Source organism: Nyctibius grandis, chromosome 6 (genome assembly GCF_013368605.1).
Source record: "Nyctibius grandis isolate bNycGra1 chromosome 6, bNycGra1.pri, whole genome shotgun sequence".
In the NCBI taxonomy this organism is placed as follows: domain Eukaryota; kingdom Metazoa; phylum Chordata; class Aves; order Nyctibiiformes; family Nyctibiidae; genus Nyctibius; species Nyctibius grandis.
In genome coordinates this window covers 58,710,598-58,733,846 of record NC_090663.1, presented here as the reverse complement: position 1 = coordinate 58,733,846, position 23,249 = coordinate 58,710,598, and the positions used below count along the sequence as shown (strand labels likewise).

General features: G+C 41.9%; 1 protein-coding gene across 2 annotated transcripts; it reads left to right on the top strand.

The window, feature by feature from the left end:
- Nucleotides 1–10,244: 10,244 nt before the first annotated feature.
- LOC137664514 (alcohol dehydrogenase class-3) lies at nucleotides 10,245–21,628 on the top strand. Of its 2 annotated transcripts, none has more exons than XM_068402599.1 (9): nucleotides 10,245–10,293; nucleotides 13,755–13,856; nucleotides 14,776–14,917; nucleotides 15,527–15,614; nucleotides 16,422–16,641; nucleotides 17,222–17,482; nucleotides 18,236–18,371; nucleotides 19,278–19,309; nucleotides 21,324–21,628. In XM_068402599.1, the coding sequence occupies exons 1-9, from the start codon at nucleotides 10,282–10,284 to the stop codon at nucleotides 21,453–21,455; spliced, it is 1,125 nt and encodes a 374-aa protein (XP_068258700.1). In that variant the 5' UTR covers nucleotides 10,245–10,281; the 3' UTR covers nucleotides 21,456–21,628. The 2 variants fall into 2 exon arrangements, with proteins under 2 accessions (XP_068258700.1, XP_068258699.1); XM_068402598.1 differs by having other exon boundaries at nucleotides 19,278–19,416; nucleotides 21,324–21,446.
- Nucleotides 21,629–23,249: the final 1,621 nt, after the last annotated feature.

The following is a 23,249-nucleotide window of genomic DNA, read 5'->3' as shown; positions in this document are numbered from 1 at the left end:
CCCATGCTGTGCACTCAATCAACAGGGGTCCCGTGGGGCAGGAGGGCTCTTCCTCATACCATGGGCCCTTCCATCACACCCCTTGTCTCAGCAGCCAGCAGCTGCCTCTGCCCTCTCCACTGCTGCTGCTTCCCACCTTCACCCCCTCAAACACTTACACCCACGTGTCTCTGCCCCCATCTCAGCTGGGTGAATGCTGCAACCCCAACCAAAGGCTGCCAGGAAAGCCACAGCTGCTGCTCTGCTGTTCTCTGGTCTCACTCACAGGACCACAATGTGTTTTGCTACATGAGGTTATCCTCAGGTAAAACCTGTCACGCCAGCACCTTTCACTTAAACATGAGGTTTTCTTATCACATTGTTTTGTCCTGTGCTCTCCTAATTTTTTCTTCTTCAATGCACATTTGTTCTCTTTAGATCCTCTGGCCTCCTGAGCTCAATCTGGTGGCTTTTCTCCTGATCTAGTTTTGACCTTGGTAACGACCTCAGAGAAATTTACAGATTGGAATCAGGAAGAGAAATTCCAAGTGCATTTATGTCCCACAATATGTATATGTGGGTGCTAGAGGTACTATACCTAGGCTTTCAGAAAGGAAAAAGCCAAATTCCTCCTTACATTGCAGGAGTGCAAATCTATAGGAGCTACCAGGATCACAACCAGTCTGGCAGCTCCATTTGTTCTGTGCACCAAAGGAAATGCAAGGACAGGATCCTTATGGGTCCCTTCCAACTTGAGATAGTCTAGGATTGTATGACAGCATGGACTCAAAATTAGCCGTTGCTCTAAGATTCCTGTACTCTGTTTAAACACATTTTTTCCCTCAGCCATTCTCCTTCACGAGGGTGAATAGAATCAATTGTACGTGTTTAATAGACCTTCATCAATATTTCTGATATGTCTCTTCAATGTATAATATGTCAGGGTGGATCTAACTCTCACATTTACCTCATTTGCCACCTCCCCCTTCCATTTTGTATGAGGTAGACACTATTTTTGTCCTAATGGAAATGAAAGCAACAGGGCACCTTCAAGAATAGTGAATTAGCAATCTTGCTAACAAATGCAAAGCCATGGCTGCTAGGATACGATATAGTTTTTTCTTCATAGCAGAAATGCAAAGATTGTCTCTGAAACTGGTGCCCAGTTACCCGGAAGACAAAAATTTAATGCTGAGGCATTAATATCTACCTTTGTCTTTTAATTAAACATTATTGAAGGGTTTGAACTACTGCAGGCAGGGGAAAAGATAAGATTTGTACTTTGCCCTCGTAAGTGCATTTCAGAGTCTATTCCACAAAGTGATTTCTGTCAAATATTCTTCCATCTTGCCACCACTTTGACATGGACAGGAAACAAACAGAATACACAAAGGGGGCCAGAACACTGGCTACCAAGGTGAAGACAAAGACCTTGAGGCCTGTGCCTATCTGTACAAACATTGGACCTAACCGATCAGTTATTAAATCTTCTCTGATATGTGAACACACAGAGCAAGTCAAGATATGAAATATTGTTGCACGCAGATACACGGTATCTGTCATTAGAAGGTTAATCATTAAATCCATGCCTACTGACATACAAGTTTGATTTTATTTTCCCTCTATTAATTGGATAAGAAAAAAACATCCTCCTTTCTTAAGGTATCCACAAAGCTGCACAGCAACAGGATCTCAGTATCAACTCCCCTTCATACTCACACCCATTCCAAATGTTTTGCAGGTGCCAGCTATCCATGGCACTTAACACTGCAAACGGGGCAGTCAGCAATTCTGAAATCTATGCTGTCTTCACATCAATCTTGTGTTTGCAAGTTTGATGGAGGAGAGCATGTCATGGATGCTTTAAGGAAAAATAATATTACACATTTGAAAGACCTTTTCACAACTTTTTGTAAGTTCTAAGCTCAACAGCAGAGACTGGAGATGTCCTAAGAGGCAGGGAATATCAGTACATGTAGCACTGTTCGCATTTATGTCCTTAGATATGAGATGAAAACCTAAGCCATATGTATGGAATGTTACCTAGGAAGCAGTTGAATAATTTCATTATCTGTCACAGTATTTGTGAAATGTGTTGTTTTAAACTGGATTAACCAGTTACAGCTAATATGATAAATACACAGAACACAGCAATGACACAAAGCAGCTCACTTAGCTAGGTTAGTTATTACATGGAGCAGCCAAACAGAAATGTTTCAATAATTTCTCTTTCGCACAGACCTGTTCGCTTCAGTTTTCAGTTCTTTGAGACTAAACTACCACGATAAATAACAAGTAAAGAAATTCTGGATAATCATGTTCTAGGACAATGAATTCAAACTGGAAGAGATGCAAAGGTATGCTAGTAGCAGGGCCAAAGAAAAGAAAGCCACAGCAATAAAAGAAACTATAAGCGTGTTGCTTATCCACCTAACAAAAGGGAGGGTAAAAGGATACGGCTACATTCCAAAAATAAATTAAGGGTATAAACAGCAAACAAGAGGAAAACTTTTTGCAGTAACTGGCATTGTTTGCACAGAAACAAGTGGGGAAAAGAAGCCTAGAAATTAAAAGAAGACTAATCAGATCAAACTATCATAAATAATCTTAATGGCAGTAAACCCCCCTGTTTCTAACGCAGAACACGACAGGTTTATGCTAAGGGCGACATGATGCAGTTCCTACAGCGGCAGAGGAAGAGACTCAGATTTAGTGGAACTGCGTCTTCCATTCAAACAGAGCATTTCACATAAGGAATCTATCCAGCCCCTCAGGCACATCATTTGGCGCACAACACCCATACAGAGATCTGCTGCTGCTCCAGGCACTGCTCCATTGATCCCATCCTGCCTAAACAGCTGTGCAGGATGACACATCTCTGGGGCACATGTGTCGCAGTGGAGGTCTCTGCTGGTTCCTGTGAGTTCAGAATGGAAATATACTAAGCACGTACCTATTTCTCCTCATTTCCTTTCCTGCCTTCTGTACTTGCTGTGTGATTGAAGTTTTACAAAGCCTGAAGTAACGAGAAGCCCAGAAACCACGTAGATAATCAGCAGAAGCAGAAGCAACTCTTCTGTCAACAACCACATAAGTTTCATACCTGTGAAGAAGCCCTTTGCATGAGCACTTTGAAGGCAAATGGTTTTCTCCAGATTCGGCAGCAGCTCTAACTGAGAGCACCCAGGCACTTGCCGTACAAGCAACGCTTCATAAGGAATTAAAAAGAAAAGCATGAAGAACAGTTTCTCACTCCCTTACTTAGCTATTTCATTTTCAGAGTGTAATTGAATGTGTAACAGCACTTAATGTATTAAACATCCTCTTTCCAGGATATTACTGAAGTCTTTCGGATTGTCATCTTATCAAGCAAAAACTATACTACGTGATATTTAAAATAAAAAATAGACAAAGTTTTATAATCCAGTTGACTCCTTACAAATCAGCAATTTGGGGAGTAACACTTGACTGCTAACACAGCAATGAAGGTATCCTGACCAAACACTTCTTTTTAACCGAAACTCACAGCAAAGACAATCAAAAAATACCACTAGCACAAATCTGCCATTTAACTAGTAATAGGTCTGGTGCTTTTCCTCTGTTCAGCAGCTATCCCTCAAAACCAGTGGATTGTTGGAGCAGGTTTTATACAGTAGTCAGAGTATTCAGGTTATTAATATTACTGTGTCAGTTTATTAGTGCTCAATGTGGTGGGTATATTTAACCTGGACAGATACAGAATGCTCAGCAACAACTAGCATTTGAGAGATGTTATATATTCAATGAACTTCCTGTACTCATGAAACATTCATCAATCAGATTTAAAACAACAGTTTTTGTGAAATATGTATGTGGCTGATAAGGCAAGAAAAGCATCAGAAAAGAAAGTGTGACCGCTGGCTTGAAAATTAAAGTAGGGAATCGGGCAGAAAATCAGGCAGGTGTCTAATCTTGGATCAAATTGGTTTTTCTTGTAACCTGATTTATTAATTAAATACAGTTTGTTCACTCTTACCAGAACTTGGTTTTATGGATTTTGTTGCAGGCTGGAAGAGTGTGGAGAGTGTACCAAAACTGGTGTTTGACTATATGGCAAAGAAATTTTGTATTTTGTACGTTGCCTTTGACAAAAATCAATGGTGCTTTTGACCTTATGATTGCAGGAAAGTGGTAAGTTATCAAGAAATCAAATCTACCTTACACTATTCATGAGGCATATTTTAATCATTGAAGCTGAATATTTTGTTGTCCTGTCTTGGATGCATTAAAAAAGAAAAGGAAAAAAAAAGAAAAAACAAGACGCGTCTTCAAATGCTCCAAGAAAACCTCATTCTTGCCATTAATTCACATCTAAAAGGGCATATTAACATGCAATCAATAAGCTATGTATTTCCACAGCTTTAGGTAGCCGGTGCTGAGTCTTTATGAGGAAAGCGAACACACACCAAACTCTGTATTCCACATTCAAATGGAAGTAAGTGTCTGGGCATTTGGGCAACAGTAAGAGTTTCAAGAGGAGTCAGCTAACAGAACCCAGGGCTTTGTACATCTACACCCCAGCTGACTGCAGTAACTTCAAGCAAACTTCTGCCTTGCTGGAAAAGCTTCATTGCTGAACTACATAACCATGATACACTGACATGATAGAGTAATAACATTTTCAGCTTATATAATAGAAAATACGTAGGATTGGAGCAGACACAAGAAGCATGGAGTGGGAGAATCATTTAACAGGTCACAGAGGTCTTTTTATTGAGGGATGTTTGAAAAGACTTGGTCTTCATAAATGTTTTTGTCATGCTCTCCTTTAGTGTGACTTTATCTGTGTTAAGAACAATTGAGCAAAGAGCAAGGGAAGAAAACTTCCTCAAATTTCTCTTCAGCATGAGGACAGTTTCTACGGGGATACAAAAAAGCTACTGAGCCAACCAATTAAACTATCGGTTTTGCAGCCTGCCAAAGCTGATGAACAGCCCACAGAGACAGGATTGCCCAAAGCTCTAGTGGAACAGGAACATCTAAGGACAGTAAGTGAATACTGTAGATATCCAAGTTCCATATACCAATGTTTTATGGTAGTGGGTTGGGCTTTTTTCTCAAGTTTAAAACAAACTTTTATGTGGTTGATTTTCTTTGTTGCAGCAATTGAACTGTCCTCGTTTTCTAAGGATTGATCTCCAATTTTTGAAGACTCTCACTTGAACTTAAGCTTTACTTTTGGCTGGTCTCACTATTTTATAAATTGATTTAATATTTAACATCTAATAAATATGTATTAAGAATTAATATGTACTTAAGAAAGTGCAACTCACACAAATATGAAATGGTTAGCATTGAAAGGTAATGGACAGCAGCTAGTACTATATTATTTGAAGGATATTCTATAAAGCAGTAATAGCTCTCTTATTATCATGTAACATTTATACAGGCATACATGGATGTGGTTTCATTTTTGCAAATGCTGTTGTACATTTCATGTATTTCCAGCACCAAGTCCCACAGAATGTTACAGCACAACTGTGCAAAATCTTCCCCAGAGAACAGCATGGCCCCTGTGAGCAGGTCATTCTGCTAAACAGACGCTTCTTTTGGTGCTCAGCATCGGACCATAACACTGTAACGCCTTTTGACCTCTTTTGAGCAACCCTTATCCCAGTCCATGGCCCTCTGAACTTCTGGAAATCTCTCAGCATGATCAGCCATTACACAGCACATCATGAATGCCCAAATGAGTTATCAAAGGTTAACAAATCCCATCTTGTCTGCCAATTTACAGTAACTTCTGCACATAGAACTCACTCTGCCCTGCTATAAAAGTTACCTCTAATTCTATTAACTACTTTTTAAGCATAAACCCATAAGACTGCAGGTAAGGAGATAACACAAAAACAACTCATTAAACGTTTCAATTGAGTTCTAGCACTTCCCTGCCAACAAAACACTACAAGAAGTTCCTCCCAATAAGCAATATGTTTCCCTAATATCGCATGTGTGTCTGCACAGCCTTGATTTTATACTAGTGACAAGTCTCAAAAAAAGTAATCAATTAGCCAAGTAACTCTGTAATAAATATAAACACATAAATAGATTTGTGCAGGATCGGGAAGAAAACCCACCACACTGATATATGTGAAGAAAACCATCTCCTCTATCTGTACCGTCATGCATGAATTCCAAGTTTTGCTAATTTCACAGAAACATTTATTTCTCATTTTTGAAAAAAATCTAAACCTAGATGAAACAAGATTTGATTGCTATAAAATAACTCTGCCTTAAGTCAACTGTAACTTGTACTTTACCAATTATTTTGTAATGTTGCAATGTGAAAAATTGTGTAGGCACGTCTGCGTAGTGATGAGGTCTGTCATTACAGCAGTGCCAGCTGGTGGGGACCTGATACTGCTTTCCCTGCATACTGCCCATCAGCTTCTGATCAGCTACTTTAGTATACTTTAGTATTACACTAGGATTAATTAGTGAATACTAGGATTAATTAGTGAAATCATTCCTAAAGTTGTTTCTTTGGAAAGAACCATTTCTTGAAATACTGGATAGTATTTTCAATTGATATTTGTATTTACAAAGCCAGAATTTTTTCATTCACTAAGAATTATCCAAAGAAATATCAACCAAATTTGAACATGTTAAATGAAAACAATCTTGATTTTTTAAATGTTTCCTTTTTTCAACCAGCTTTATTTGTACTTCACAAAAATAAATTGATACTGAAGAATGACAAGAATTTATAATATTTTTGAATGCTACACAAGTATTACCCTCCAGCACTTCATAGGAAAATGTACGAAACTTAAATTACAACTCAAAAGGATGGTTTTGAGAGCAATGCCCCACAAAAAGGCTGCTACACTCAAGCATCCACAGCCGAAACCTGTGCACAGGTTAACCCAGGTTTAATGGGGTTGTTCTAATGAAATAGATCTATCAAAACTACTTAAATTACACTGGTTTTATTTGGGAAATTGTATTAATGGGAGAAAAATTACCTCTGGGTCAATGTAGCATCATTTCTCTTTGGGGGACATAAACCAGGCAACGTTTGTGTGAATGCATTTCAGTTTTGCCTGTGGATAGGCATGTCAGTCCCCTCCAGCCTCCCCACACCTTGCCAATCTCTTCACCAGTGTGCGAGGTTACAGCCAGCAGCCACAGCGCCTAACCATCACCTCCCAGTTCTGACTGTGGCGTACGGCCAGCTTCTGCCCTCAGCACTCAGACTGCTCCAGGACCAGCACCCTGGCAGATCACTTGCATCTTCTTTCAGCATACACTGGCTGCCAAGCTTGCAAGTGACTTGCCCTGCATCTTCTTGTACTTCAAAGTCAAACGAAGGTACAGAAATCCCTCACTAAAAACTAATGTCTCCAGGATGAGCACAATAGTATAATTTAAAAAAAAAAGTTAATAAAAAAAGTAATAAAGTAATGCAGATCCCTAGTTGTTTTTGGCATTTCCTCCCCCTTGCCACACAGAACAGAGAACATCCTCCAAGCAAAAACATGATTGCCAGGCCCCGCTCCCACATGCTCACGGTGCTTCCAAGCCCTCCTCTTGTCTCACTCCTAACTGATGTTCCTGATGAGCAACCCAATGTACAAACCACAGTAGCACTGGGAGCCCTCACCTATAGAACTTATATATAAACCTGAAACACCCATGACAAAGCATAGATCAGCCAAGAGCGCAGTGTGGTAACTTGATTTCCTTGCATGCTGCTGAGAAGAGAAAGACAGTTGGAAAACCACTTACCATGTCCAGGGGCTTCCAATAGGACACAGCAACACTGGAAGCAGCATCACAAAACTGCAAGGGAAGGAAAAATGAAAGAAAATCAACTGCTTTAATCTCTGAAATGGGACAACGACTATTAAGGAGTTATGATTTTGTATCTGCCCTTTTGTCTACCAGAATCATAGAATCATAGAATGTTAGGGGTTGGAAGGGAACTCTGAAGGTCATCGAGTCCAACCCCCCTGCCAGAGCAGGACCAATCTAGGGCAGGTTACACAGGAACGCATCCAGACGGGTCTTGAAAGTCTCCAGTGAAGGAGACTCCTCAACCTCTCTGGGGAGCTTGTCCCAGTGCTCTGTAACCCTTATGGTAAAGAAGTTCTTCCTCATGTTGAGGTTGAACTTCCTGTGCTCTAGTTTGCATCCATTGCCTCTTGTCCTATCGCAGGGCACAAGTGAAAAGAGGTTGCACCTTTCCTCTTGACACCCAGCCCTCATATATTTATACACATTAATCAGATCCCCTCCCAGTCTTCTCTTCTCCAGACTAAAAAGCCCCAGGTGTCTCAACCTTTCCTCATAAGGCAGGTGTTCCAGTCTCTTAATCATCCTCGTAGCCCTCCGTTGGACTCTCTCCAGTAGATCTCTGTCCCTCATGAACTGGGGAGCCCAGAACTGAACGCAATATTCCAGGTGAGGTCTCACCAGGGTAGAGTAGAGGGGGAGGAAGACCTCCCTTGATCTGCTGGACACACACTTCTTAATGCACCCCAGGATACCATTGGCCTTCTTGGCCACAAGAGCACATTGCTGTCCCATGGATAACTTGTTGTTCACCAGGACTCCAAGGTCCTTCTCCACAGAGCTGATCTCTAGCAGATCGCCTCCTAACCTGTACTGAATCAGTACCTGCAGTTTCCAAAACATCAAAGACACTCACAAAACCTGAGCATCTGTGGAGTTTAGCTAAACATAAAATGTTTGGAGGCTTTTTGGAAGCATTGACAAACTGGGGGTGACCAAGAACATGAACTTCACAGGAGAGCTTGGCAGAGCTGAATTTAACCAAGGAAATGGACAAGGCCTGCTTTGATTTCAACAACAAGGTTTTAGTGGCAGCCAGTGAACACAAACAGAAGTAACTAGTGGAAAGCCTCAAGAAGGCCATGGGACAGACAGCCTGATCACATGGCCTTTCATTCCTTCTCAACACCTTTCACCATTTGTGAAACCTGTATAGCACTCTCACTGACCAAATTACCTTCCAGCTAGGTGTCAGCTTTCCTGAGGCTACATATCTAATTTGTCATTTTAGTTATGTTATTAAATGTTATTTTTATGTTATTTATTAAATGCTATAGTTGTTTATGTTGTGTTATTAAAGTTTATTTTTCCCCAAGCTGGTGCTGTTGTCTAACTGTGGTATGTGCTGAGCTTTGTGAGCATGTCACTGGAAAATAAAACCTCCATTTCTTACTGAGGGGGACTTAGTTACACCTTGCAATTCCTCAAGCACCAGCACTTCTCATGTAAAATCCCCACAGCCCGTGGCAGAACTGTTCACCTGATCTCACACAACCATGTCTGCAGCTCTCACAACAAGCCCTTTCTACCCTGCCTGGAAAAAGAAGGTGCCTTTGAAAATGAAACAGTGTGAGCAGGTTAACGATCCCATCTCGTAGCAATAGCCCCTTTGCCTCAAACAGTGCTGGATGGGATCTCAAGGGGCCCAGCCAAAACTTCCATCTCACTGCAGTACCCTGAGTCTACACTGGAAAGGGGCTGCCTTCACCCAGTTTGAAGAACACTGCTGCCCAGCAAAGCCTCCACCACTATAGTTTAGCCAGCTGAGTATAGATTCCTCTGCCAAGTACCCACAGTGGAGACCTGAGGACAGCTCCCACCTGTGTCCAGGTGAGATCCAGGGGGTACCAAGTATCTCCAGACCAGGTGCAAGAGGGGGACTCCCCCACAGAGGGGATGCACGAACGTGCACACGCTGCAGCCCTCAGGGAGCAGCGCAGAAGGGCTCAGTCACATCCCACTGCTCGGGAAGGAAGCTGGATAACCTGCTGTCGGCAGGATCAGGGGACGAGACCCATTACCCAGGACAACCGGCCTGCTCCCTCACAGGCAGAATAATGAAAATCTGCCTGCCGGACTGACGGGGTTGCCTTGTAAGACGTTGACGCGGCCGTCAGAAGCACAAACCCAGCCACATCGCAATGCAACACCGCGGATACCGTGAGGAAACAGCCAGATCCTCGCCTGCACCGGGGTGTGCAGGAAGAAAAGTGCTGCAAGGGGCTTGTAACTCCCTGCGGGCGCTCCTGCCCTGCCATCCCAGCGGGGAATGAGGGAGGGAAGGAGCCAGACCCCTCATAGGGCTCCCCAGCCCGGCACCCTTCCTACACGCCCTCACCGCCACCCCTCCCCGAGCACCGCCTCGCCCTCCGCCCCACACCGCCTACAGCCCCCGGAGCCTGGGGCCGGCAGTGCGCATGCGCCGAGGGAAGGGGCGGGCCGTCCGTCGGGCAGCGGGGTCCGCGCGCCATGGCCAGCGGGGTGAGGCGGCTCGCGCGCGTCTGCGTTTCGCGGGGGCGCCGGGCGCGCGCGGCGGGGTGTTCCCCGGGGTGCGCGGCGGGGCCCGCGCGCCGCCTGCAGCCTCCCCTGCAGGGTGCCCGCAGCCCCCCTGCAGCCCCCGCCCTGCGCCGGTGACGGGCCGCGGTGGGGGCTGTGCGCAGCGGCGCCTTGCGGGCCCTGGCTGATCTGTTTGCTCCCGCTCCTTTTGCGCTAGGGAAAACCGAAGTGCGGGGGTCGGCCCGGCGTCTCCCGACCCGTGCCGTACGCGTATAAGGTGTGCGGCAGAAACCAGTGCCGTTACTTACGTGGGGGGGGCTCCTGCTGTGAGAATCTGCAGGATTAGGAACAAAAATGTGCGCATCGCTCCCCGCCGTCACATCGCTCCCCGTCTGTTACAATCAGACCCGTGCGCGTTTTGTGGATGAGGGTTCTGCTTGTGTGCTTAGGCCGTTGGTTAGTCGCGGTGATGGAAGAGCAAGCAGAAGGCCTTGAGCTTGCGTGGTTTCCTGTGGGCCTTGGACACGCGGCTTAAAAAGCTTGAAGGAAGGGGAAAACAGATCGGTTTGCACACAGGGCTGGGAAGGTGTTGGCTTCTCAGTGCACATTCAGTTGCCACAAGGCAGTAAGGAGCGTCCTGTCAGCTGAGATGGGTGGGTTGGGGGAAGCAGTTAAGCACAGTTCACCCTATATGTCTCCTTCCTGTGGGTGTTGAGTGGGAGAAGAAAGAATGGGCCCATGTTTGGGAAGGTGCCACTTTGCAGCGAGGGCAATCCTCAGGGCTGCTCACCAGCAGCAGTGCCAGTCCGTTTTCAATACAGCTGGACCCTGCTTGCACTCAGAACCATTGCCTGACAAGTTTGCTGCCTTGCTTTCAAAACATCATGATAGTCTAAACCTACTTAATGCTGCTTTAATTTCTGTGCAGCTGTCTAGTGCCCTTGGTCTGAGCAGGTGGGGTTGTCTCACTTGTCCAGACGCTGAAGGCTGGTCCGGGCCAGCAGTGGTTTCAGAGCAGATAGGGCAGCTTCAGTCACTCCCGAGAGCTCGATTTCATCCTGTGTGAGATCGCTGGTCGTGCGAGTAGCTACAAGCAGCTCACCAGTTGTGTTCCTGTGCTAATATATTAATAGAGAAAATGAAGAACTGGTGAAAGTTGAGATTTTTTTCAGGTGGTTGGCTTCAAGATTTTCAGCAAAGCAACAATGAAAAGCTTTGAATATTGAGAGGTCAGAAGATGGGGCTTTTCTGATATCCACTCCGAATAGTCCAGGGGCCTTTATGGCTGTATGAGCTGACCCCAATTTCAAAAGCCAGCTTGTTTAAAAGTTTCTGAATCAGAAGTTACTATTTCAAAATATGCTTCCAGATGTGCAATGTTAGTTTTAGTGAGATCAGAATTTATCCTGTAAGGAGACTTTTCTCCCCTCTGTAATCCTGTGCTTAACTAAGCTTGTGGAAATTCAGATTTTAGGAATGCGCAGTCTACTGTGTGAGAACGAATGACTTCATGAGGGGAGGATGAGGGATAGATTGAAAACCAGTAAATGATTTACCAAATGATGGCTCCTCTTGCACTTTGTGCCTTGAATTTAGATTTTCTGGCAAAATCTTTGGTACACTTACGAGATTATGACCGCATGCCCATACTGTGACTCCACAGTTAGTTACTATGTCACATTTGGTTGATTTTTATAGTATTTACCCTGGTAATAAAAAGCAGGGCAAGAGGAATTCACAGTTCTAGGTTAAGGGTGTTTCTGTCCAATCTAGGCCCCTGCTGGCAGTAGGAATGGGTACCTGTTTTCTTTGTAAAGCTTCAGGCCTTTTAGGGTTGGCAGTATTTATTTTAGCAATTTTAAGACCAGGTAAAGGTCTGCAGTTCTGCTATTTCAGGTACAGTGAGCTTGTTAACTGGTTCTGGCAAAGTCCGATGCTGTTTATTGTACAACAAAAATACTACAGAAAGCCATAAACTACCCATTATTTTCTCCTATGCATGCAGGTGATGAATCAGACCTGGCAAGCTCAACAAGTGGTCTTGGTGCTGTTATTTCTTCCAGGTGGTGAAATTTCAAAAAGGCTGGATGACTGTATGTCTGGTCTTGGGATTTTGCATTAATTCCCTTTCAGTGATTCCAGGGGAACATCTCAGCTAGTCTGAATGCACAAAATATCATTTTCTTGTATCGGTTTATAGTGCATGCTATGAAATGCTTCATATTTCCAACTGTCATAGCAATGGCTTAGACCTTTTTTGCATGGAAGAAAATCAGTGCAAGTCTTCTGGTATAACTGAATTATTCCAAAATATATGGACACTATTGTGGAGTAGATTGCAAAGGGATCTGTTCCAAAGCAGTGTAGTCTGCGAGAGCATTCCTCATCAGGTTTTATGTTGCTAAGGTCTTGAATTTGATTTCACAGCTCGTCTGAGTGTCCTGCAGGAAGCTATTTCATATCACATTTGCTGAAAGGTGTTGTGTCTGTCAGAAAGCAAAATTCAGATTATTTGATACCCTGCCAGTTTTATCCTGAAGGACAGACCCGGAGTCATGCTTTGTAAAACTGACATCTAAGGGTACTCCAGATGCTTACCCTGGCAGCACCTGAAGCTGCTCAGGATTGTATGGCTGTATCGCCGGCTGATTTCCTCAGTCAGTTGCGCATATGTATCTGTTGACAGGCTTGGGTTTACAGATCCACAAATCCTGCTCATCCAGGCTCTGCACCATTTGGCTTGAAAAGCTTCCTAGGATGCGTAGGCGTGGTTGCAGAGCAGGATTTGTCATGGTGCTGAGAGCAGTCAATGAAGACTTGCTAACAGTAATCCACTCAGGCTCTGCAGAGGCATTAGTGCACAATAACTTGCTGACAATAACCATACAGTAAAATCCCTCTGGTCCCTGTGCATCACTGGAGGGCTTGGCATGTCAGCCACATGCACACGCATCTCCTTGCCAAAATCTTACTCAGAAGCCATCCTGATAAGGAACAAGAAATTCACTCTTGATGCGGGTCTCGGACCATTATGCGACTTCCAGTTTGCTTTCTGAATTTTTTTAACTTTGAACACTCTGTGCTCGAGGAACACATCTCAAATGAGTGCGTCTCTTATTTTAAACCCCAATTTTTATTATGCAATCTTTCCACTCCTATTGCTTATTTCACTGCAGTATTTGAGTATCTCCTAAGCACTCCTGGGTTTGAACTCAATAAGAGAATGACATCCAAATTTCAGATCTTGGTTTACTCATTATTATTTAGCTTCCTGAAAGCAAATGTAGGGCAACTAAACCTTTGTGTTGAAATTATGAATTTCAGATCTGGGATTCTTTCCAAAAGCCAGTAGTGTTTCTCTCATGTTCTCACTTGGCTGAACAAGAAATATTTTAAATGAACCATACAACAGATGTTGTATTTTTTTTGTTGTTGTTGTCTTTTAGGTTATTAAATGCAAGGCTGCTGTTGCCTGGGAGGCAGGTAGACCTCTCTCTCTTGAGGAGGTGGAGGTTGCTCCACCAAAAGCTCATGAAGTTCGTATCAAGGTAATTAAATCAATTGTTAGCTGTATGCATTCTATTTTGGGAGACTATTAAAACTGAACAGTTTGTTTACCAACAGAAGAAATGTTGAATGGATAGCATGAGTTCATGAGTATCTCAGCTGGCTTTACAAAGAAGAAAATTATGGTATTTAGATCTTCTGTTTATGAAAAACACTTTTAATTTTTACTGGTCTCACTTCACAGTCTGGTCTAAAGATCATGGCTAGTCTTGAGGATCAATTCCAGTTGTTACAGACTAAGCTCCCACAAAACATATAAGCTAGGAACACCTTTGTTCTTGAAGGGCAGCAGCTTGTGGCCTGTTGCAGCTGCACACTGGATTTTACTTCAGTCAGTCCATAAGTTACTGGCTGCTGAGCTGTGATTGGTCTCCTGGATTCCCCATACCCAAGTTTCTGATTTGATCAGGACTTTCCAGTAGCCCATATCTGCATTAAGGTGAAATTTATCTCTGTGGAAAGGGTCTCTATATGGTGCTTAAGACTTAAACTGGATTTTTGCAATACTTAGTGTTCTGTGTGGTCTCTCTGGTCATTCTACCTGTGAGAGACTAACATTTCAAATCTGAGATGCCAACCTACTTTGAGACGACTTGGAGTACTGATTTGTAGCTATAGGAAACCAGATGTCATCTTCTACTCGTTTCAGCGTCAGAATTTAGTTGATGGAAATGAGAAAAGATGCACTATCATGACTTCACTTCTTCAAAATAAGAAGAAATGCCTTGCCTTGGCACTCCTGTGCCTTGCCAGGAGTGAAAGTATGTCGGCCACATCACAAACACTGCTGGGATTGGCAAATTTGTCCCAGCAATTGTTCTGAATTTCTGGCCAAAGGGAAATAGATCTGTGCTACTGTTCTGTTCTTCAAGGTGCCTCAGATTATATCTTTCTTCACAGATAGTTGCCACTGCTGTCTGTCACACTGATGCCTATACTCTGAGTGGTGCTGATCCCGAAGGATGTTTTCCTGTGATTTTGGGTCACGAAGGAGCAGGCATTGTAGAGAGTGTTGGGGAAGGAGTAACAAAAGTAAAGCCAGGTAAGAAAATATCTTACAAGTTTTCTGTCTTCCTTAAAAGTGTTACTTTACCACAAGGTCAACTGTCAAATTGGGCCATTGAAATGCTATATTGCAGGAGTTAATATAATGTCTTATTCTGGGGTGTACGCCTGTGCAGGCTTCTCTTGTCTGTGAGATACAACACTAACCTATTCAATGTGCTCTTGGTTAAATGCTCGAAAGAGCCCAGCATACCAATTTCTTACTTGAAATTGGATCAATATAGTTAGAAGAGGGTTTTTTTCAAATGGCAGTTCTTAGCTGTTGGTTTAATTAAAGAGCTTAAAAACATTTAATTGTGTTGTTCACTATTGATTTGGGGTTGTTTTGTTTTACAGTAACATTCCTATTTGTTCTGGAATGATGAACTTCTGATTGGCTGGCTGCTCAGACATGAGAAAAGTGTTTTATCTAGCACTCTCTATAAACAATGATACTCTGTACCATAAATGGTTTTTAATACACAAAGAAGGCCTTAAGTGAACACAAGGTCACATAAAAGCCATGACAATTGAGTAACTTCAGCTTTTTCCTAATGCCTTGCTTGACTTGGTAAATAGCCACAGAATATTTTTTATTTTTTCTTAGGGGACACTGTTATCCCTCTATACATCCCCCAGTGTGGAGAGTGTAAATTCTGCAAGAATCCTAAAACAAATCTGTGCCAGAAGATAAGGTCTGTATGCTTTTTATTTTTATACACATTATAGTATTTGTTCAATGTATACTTGTTCTACTTATCAAAAGTAATTGACAGGAGTTGTTTTTGAAGAATAAATCTCTTGATGCATCATTTAATGACTTGGAAAGTAAGTGTTTTGGGGAGTCAGTTAAGCACTACTTTCCCTTCTTCCTTAACATATATTTTCTTTTTTGCCCTTAAATAAATCTGTTTCTCTGTTTTCATGAATGTGAAGGTGTAAACTGCTAGCTTGTGTCCCCAGCTTTGAAAACATAAATTCTCTGACTCCATATTTAATCCATACCTAAGGGAAGCACTTAAGGGAATTTAGCTCTTGGGAGTCAACACCAAGGCTGTCAAGTGGTACAGAATTATACAGAAAGCTCTTTTTTCCTTAGCACCTACTTCCCAGCTAAATTTCCAGTTTCCATTCTGAAAAAAAAGTCTCCCAAACACAAACAAAAACCCCAGTGATGTAATTGACAGGTGCTATTCAAGGAAGTATACTGAAGAAGATGAAGACAGGGGTGTGGTACTGTGGCACAAGCAGTTAGCATTGGTAGCTACCAAGGTCAACATGTTGATAAACTCCGTTTCTTTCAGGCTTCCATGGAGGAATTAACAGCATGAAGCTTTAGGAGTTTAGCATTTAATTTCTGTGAGCTCCTGGGTTTATTGGAATGATTAAAAAATAACTGTGCAAGTACGTAACTGCATCGCTGTGCTACTTCACGGATACTGTCTGATGAGAGTATTTACTCCTTAAGCCTCTTGACTGTACTTTCCTGTCTTTGCCTTAAGAATTACTCAAGGGAGAGGACTCATGCCTGATGGTACCAGCAGATTCACCTGCAAAGGAAAGCAGATTTACCACTTCATGGGGACTAGCACCTTCTCCGATTATACTGTGGTGGCTGATATCTCAGTAGCCAAGATAGATGCTGCAGCACCTCTCGATAAAGTGTGCCTGCTGGGTTGTGGCATCTCTACTGGTTATGGGGCTGCTGTTAACACTGCTAAGGTAAAGGCTGTGGTTGCCTCTGGCTTTTCTCTGTAACTATACCTGAGCCAAAGTTCACAGACAGCTTAGGGACTAGATTAGGACTGCAAACATGATGTACCAAATTTCTGTTTCTTCTTCCTCTTCAACTGATGAAGTTTAGCTAAGAATTTCTAACTTCTCCATAAAGGCCAGATCAGGTTAGAAGAACCTGTTGCCCTTTAGAGGAAATACAGGTAGAAGATTCTGCATCCCTTTTGATACCAGCCATATATAAATTACTTTTCCAATTCATCTTAATCTTGCTGCAAGTCATTCTGATAGTTTGAAGCTCAGGGTGAGACAGAGCTAGTAGGTGAGTGTGGATGAGTCTAGGGCAGGTTATTGGAGTCAAGTCCTTGGGCAAAAAGAAAAGCTTAGTACCTAAGGAGCTTTTGGATGAAATTTCTGTGTAGTTTCCCTTATCTAAGTTATAAAGTCTCAGAGCCATATATATTTGCTTCCATGTTTCCTTCATTACAGACTTCTTAACCTGTCTTTCCCATTCACGTAGAAGGATGAATTTTCTCTGTGTTGCTCATGGGTCTTCTCTTGTTCCTAGGTGGAACCTGGCTCTACATGTGCTGTCTTTGGTTTAGGAGGAGTTGGGCTGGCAGTTATTATGGGCTGTAAAATAGCAGGAGCATCCCGGATCATTGGCATTGACCTTAACAAGGATAAGTATGCCAAAGCCAGAGAGTTTGGAGCTACTGAGTGCATTAGCCCTCAAGACTTCACGAAGCCCATACAGGAGGTGCTGGTTGAGATGACCGATGGTGGTGTAGACTACTCATTTGAGTGCATTGGTAATGTTGGAGTCATGGTGAGTGTTTGCGTAACAGTAGTACATAGAGGGAGGGGACAGCTAGCTGCCACTTAGTTGAGCTAAATAGCAAAATTAGCTGCTTTCTTGTTACGGAAAACATGCCATACTAATTTATTTATTTTTTAAATAGTAATGATAACTGCTGTGACTAAAAAGGCCAATTTACATCCAATTCTAATTCTGTAATGAAACCAGATGCTACTTCTCAGGTTGAAAATGGCACTTAGAATTTACAAACTTTTTTCCTTAATGGGAGTTCTTTGAAATCCTGAGTTTTCATATGTTGACAGTTGAAAAATTAAGAAAACCCACAGAAAATATATTGTACAACACACAGTAAAATCTCAGGGTCCACTCAGTATTTCCCTAATTCCTCAAATAAATTTAACCTTTGGAAATGAAGAAGCGTTACTGAATGTAAGGCTAGGTTTTCAGGAATTACAACAGCATTCCTAACTGTCAGTAACATGGTCTACATGGTCTCCGATTACAGTTTATTCCAACTCCCAGTGGGAGTTCAGAGTGACTTCTCTGGAAGCCAGATGGGATATAAAAAGAGCAAAGTGAATCTTTAACAGTATGAGGAGTCTGAACCAATGGAAAATTAGTGTAATTTTGAGTGTATTTATTGTTTCTTAAATACGAATGTGGTGATTCATTAACTGGGGGAAGGGAAGTGCAACCTGTGCCTGCCTAGGTAGCATAAACATTAGCAATAAACGCTCTGCTTTGTCTTGTCCATCTGTGAAGAGGGCTGCCTTGGAAGCCTGCCACAAAGGCTGGGGCGTCAGTGTGATAGTTGGAGTAGCTGCTGCTGGTCAGGAGATCTCCACACGGCCATTCCAGCTAGTAACTGGGCGGACATGGAAAGGGACCGCCTTTGGAGGTAATTCCATTTTGGTATGGGGATAAAAATAATTTACTACGGGTTCAAAGTGGGAAGAACACATGGCCTTGCTTTTGCTTGTGCAAGAAATTTACTGACAGGCTATTCATAAATTCTATGTTGACTTTTAAGATAAAGACTTCTAAAATCTGATATTCCTACAGACAGGCTACAAATAAGCACATTGGTATGATATCTCACATATTTTGAAGAGAGAACATAACTATATGCTATTCAGTACTAAAGGAGTGGTATGGAGGGATTGTTTTATCACCAAGCGAAGGTTTGGTTCAGTTGGGTCCAGTGAAAGCACCTAGTCTTTGGGGAGATGGGAACTCACATAAACATGTTTGTGTTGCTTCTTCACTAAGCAAATTGTGGGGCTAACACGGGAACGTGCTATAAAAAGCTTTAAAAAGCAACAAGTTATTGATAGACATTTTCTGCTGTCAAACCAAAAGCACACTGAGACTTTTACAGCTACTGATAACTTGGGGATTCAGTAATTGCTGTTCATGGAAGTATCCAAACTTGATGTTATTATTACACTGCCTTTTTCCAAGTAATACAAAACTTAGTTGGGTTGTAAAGGTACATAGAGAGGCTGATAGAGATGCCTCATGCATGCTTTCCTAGGTGAGGGCTGCTGTTATGTTGAATGCCGAAATATCTAGTGGGAGGTTAGTGCGCTTGCGTGTTTGGGTAATGTGTGCTGTTGCCAGGCCTAGCTGTCCTCTTGCATTCCTTACTCCCTGCCTAGAGCAGGATGGACAAACATGTCACTGATCTCGGTTCCTTTCCGTATTTACCACACAAGTGCCCATTTAAGGGTTGTATTTTTCTTTCTCTCTGTTTTCTGAGGTGGGTGGAAAGGGGAAAAATAAATGCACGCCTTCTGTCTTTCAGGCTGGAAGAGTGTAGACAATGTACCGAAACTGGTGAGTGACTACATGTCCAAAAAGATCAAGGTTGATGAATTTGTGACTCACACCCTGCCTTTTGACAAAATTAACGAGGCTTTTGAGCTGATGCATACAGGAAAGAGGTACTGTTCATAATACTGAAAGGTGTAGAAGACATTTCTTGGTGAGACACTATAAAAATATACGTTCTCTGCCCACTGTCATGTTTTAAACAGGGAGGCTAAAGGCTGAAATATACCACGCATATTCATTCTGAGATAAACAAACTTTCTCAGCGCCTCTAGGCACGTGCCAAAACACAGGCAGAGAGTAAAAAGTAAGCAACAATGTATAAGGGAAATACGGAAGTATGTAAAGCTGATAAAGGGAACAAGTCAGCCTTAGGCTTCCAACATTGCTAAAACATTCTTCCTCAGAAAAAGAAATGTAAAGAGACTGAAGGGGAATTCAAATCAATACATTTTTACAAGTCATTAAGCTATTAGTCTATTTTAATTAAATAGTAGATTTCAGTATATTTTCAAACTATTTAGGATAGATTACAGCACAATCAATCACTTGGAATGATCTTTGAATTACATTTTAAAATTTTTTTTTTCTCTGGTTTGAACTGGGGTAGAACATTCAGATGATGGGTTTGTACTTCTTAACATACAGCAGTTTCTGCCTTTTTTAAGATAAATGGCAGTTTGGACTGTTCATACTGCAGACTTAGGCCATAGCTGTATTAAACTTCCTAGTGAGGCCCAGCTCCACTGCATATTGAAGTGACCCTACTTGCTGGTAAAAAACCTGCTGGATGTGTGATGAGCCTTGCTGCCCTTATAGCAGTATCCGTTGCAAGTAGTGATCAACCTGCAAAAGCAGTGCAAAGTAGGGTATTCTTATCAGAGGATATACTGGGTGATCCTTGTAAAGCCCTGTACAGATACAGGCATGGATGTGCTTGAAGGAGAACAGGGACCAGCATGGGGATACTGTGGCAGAACTTGTATCTGCAGGTTAAAATCTAACGCAGAAAAGGGGAAAGGATTAGACAGTTTTAACCTGAGGTGTGTTAAAGCTTGTTCTGCTGTGTCTTTTCAAGAGCAGGCCTCTCTTAAGTGAGAGTTTTAATGAGATGCTCTGTAATTTGTTGGAAACTCAGACTCTTAATGAGATAGCTACCAGTGCCTCTAGGAGTAGAAAACAGCTTATTAGCAACCAGCTTATTAGCAGTCTAGGTCACATACTTTTTAAGAACGTGTTTTGAATGAAGAATCAGCTGGTGGACAAGACGAAAAATTGGAGAGATGTTCTAGTAAAAAAAGAAAATATTTTCCTGCATATTTGCACTAATGCAGGAAACTGTTTATCCATACTTAGGTTCATCTGCAGATGGAAAAATAGTTACCAGCATTATCTCAAGAAAGCAGCATGGTCTTTGTATATGATCTGAATCCATATCGATGCATTGTATATAACTTTTTCAAAAGTAATAACTTTATCTGCTTTATCTCATATGTATTCCTATTTTGGATAAGTCAGTTAACAGTAACTGCGTTTGTACTTTTTACAATTGGAAACACTGCTTCTATGCAAATTTCATCCAGCAGTTGATCCCCTTTCCCAGTTACAAACTTCTGTATCATTTCAGTGCTTTATTCCTACATGAGCACATCCTATGAAACTAATAATGAAAGTTACTTAAAATTCTCCAAGCAGCCAAAAGAGGGAATGCCTGTAAATATTAATGTTCCTGACCAATATTCTTGGCTAGCTAGCTACTGAAAACTGACACTCATGTAGTTTAAAAAAGCTTCCATTTCGAGTTTATCTTACTGGGGGAGAGACTTAAAAAAGCCGAAGAACAAGCATTACTAACCCATTTTTAACCAGGATTTTAAATAAATATTATAGGCATAAGCATAACTTCATTCTTACAAGAGACAGAAGTTAAATTAAAGTATGTGTCAGCAATGAAAGGAAGGGGAAGGAAGGGGAGAAAATGAACTTACTGGTAACTTTTTTTTTTCTTTTCCATTTTAAGCATTCGAACTGTCCTAAAGCTTTAGAGCCAAATGTGGACCTTCCAGTTGGCCAGCATCCTGGTAACTGTCCTTTTATAATGGAACTTCTGACAGAGGGTAGAATCAAGCAAATGAAAACTCACTGGGACTAGGAAGACAATGTATTTAGGGTGAGCATTCTGAATATTAAATAACAAAAAATCAGTAACCACTGAATAGTGTTATATAATTAGCACTGGTTGTGGAACTTCTATTTCTGTACTTGTTCTTCAAATTCAATAGTGCCTGACTCAATTACTCTACTTAATAAAAGCTTATTTCTAAACACAGTGTTGGAATTATTGAGCATTAAGACTGTGACTATGATTGTTCTGTCTTACTGTTTTCCTCTAGTGATTTCACATCATGTGTGTACGTGACAGAGGAAGAGCATTCTTCAGAGTCAATAGCAAATGAGGTGGGATTTATTACACTAGGCAGTTCGCTAAGCACAGCTGGGCTGAGAAGCAGCATTGATGTGCTGTAACTGTACTGAGAGAGTGGCAAGAACTCCCAACAGCTGTCAAGTTTCTGAGGCTATTATAGGAGTACAAAGGATGTACCATCCAGTTCTACCTTGAAGCCAACTGTAGAGTAGAGTGTGGTTGGATGTACGACCTAAGTGTCCAGGTGTACCCATGTTCACTTGGGAAGTCCATATTCTGCCTTATTTCCTATTCGGCTCATTACAGTAGCTGTAGGCAGGCCTGTTGTAAAGATGATAGCATAGACTACTCCAGTCACTTGCCCTAGTGGTGTTCTCCAAGACCTCAGTAGCACAGTTTTGCCAGGTCCTTAAATTTACTAGCAATTGAAGCAGCCTTTGCAGCCAACACTGCAAACCCAAACAGCGTGGGATTGTTACCTCTATTTAGTCAGAAACAGGATCATGCCATTGAAGCAGGGAACATTACTATTGGAGCAACAGTCTGCTCTTGAGAGGTGCAGGGGAACAACAGCAAAGAGAATTGTGTGATGAAGACTGCAGGGTTTTGTGGGATTTTTTTGTTTGTTGGCAGGGGAGGGGTTAAGTCTTAATTTTGGAGTTGCAGGTTTTTTTCTTAACTATAGTTGAAGTGTTCTGACTGGATAAAATTTCTTTGAATGGAAACCTGGAAGCAGTGCCACAGCTCCAGAAAAACACAGAGGAAGAGCAGAAAACAGACTGCAAAGCAGAGGCAGAAAGGCTACCCAGTTAAAAGAACAGTTATATACATAAAAAGTCAATGCTTTTCAGTGAACTAAGGACACTAATTAAGAAGTTTCATGTTTTCAGGGAGCCTCGTCAAAACGACTGCTACAGAGAACTCTGAATGCAAACAGTAATCTTACTAGAAGAAATTCCCTCTCGCCACTAACAACTGCTTTATCCCAAGACACTGCTATACAACTGGGACAATTACATCATTTCCGTTTATCATTGCAAAGATATCCCTAGAGTATTCTGAAAATAGTTGAGGTAGCTGCATTTCTAACTTTATTTCAGACAGAGTAAACAAGTTAACTCCTGTGAATATCATAAGAATTCAATTTTGAGCATCCAGAAGAAATAAAAAGTGAATTTGTATCAGGAAACGAGCCCTCCAACACAGCAGTGAAGTGATTCTCAGTACCTTGTAGCTCCAGAAATGCTGGCTCAACATCAGAGAATTCAGTAGAAAACTTGCTGTGAAGCTGTTCCAGTGAGAGTACTCGATAACTACAAAATGGTATCAATAGAACATTAGCTCAGTATCTTAGCAAACCTACCCCCCAGCTGGATCTAACATTTAAAATATTTATACTATAACAGTTGTTCGTCTAGGCTGCACAGACTAGATCAAGACCATACAATCATGTCTGCATTACATTATTACTTCAGAGAATCTGCTTCTTGAAGTTTTTGTGGAAAGCTAGTCTTGTAATAA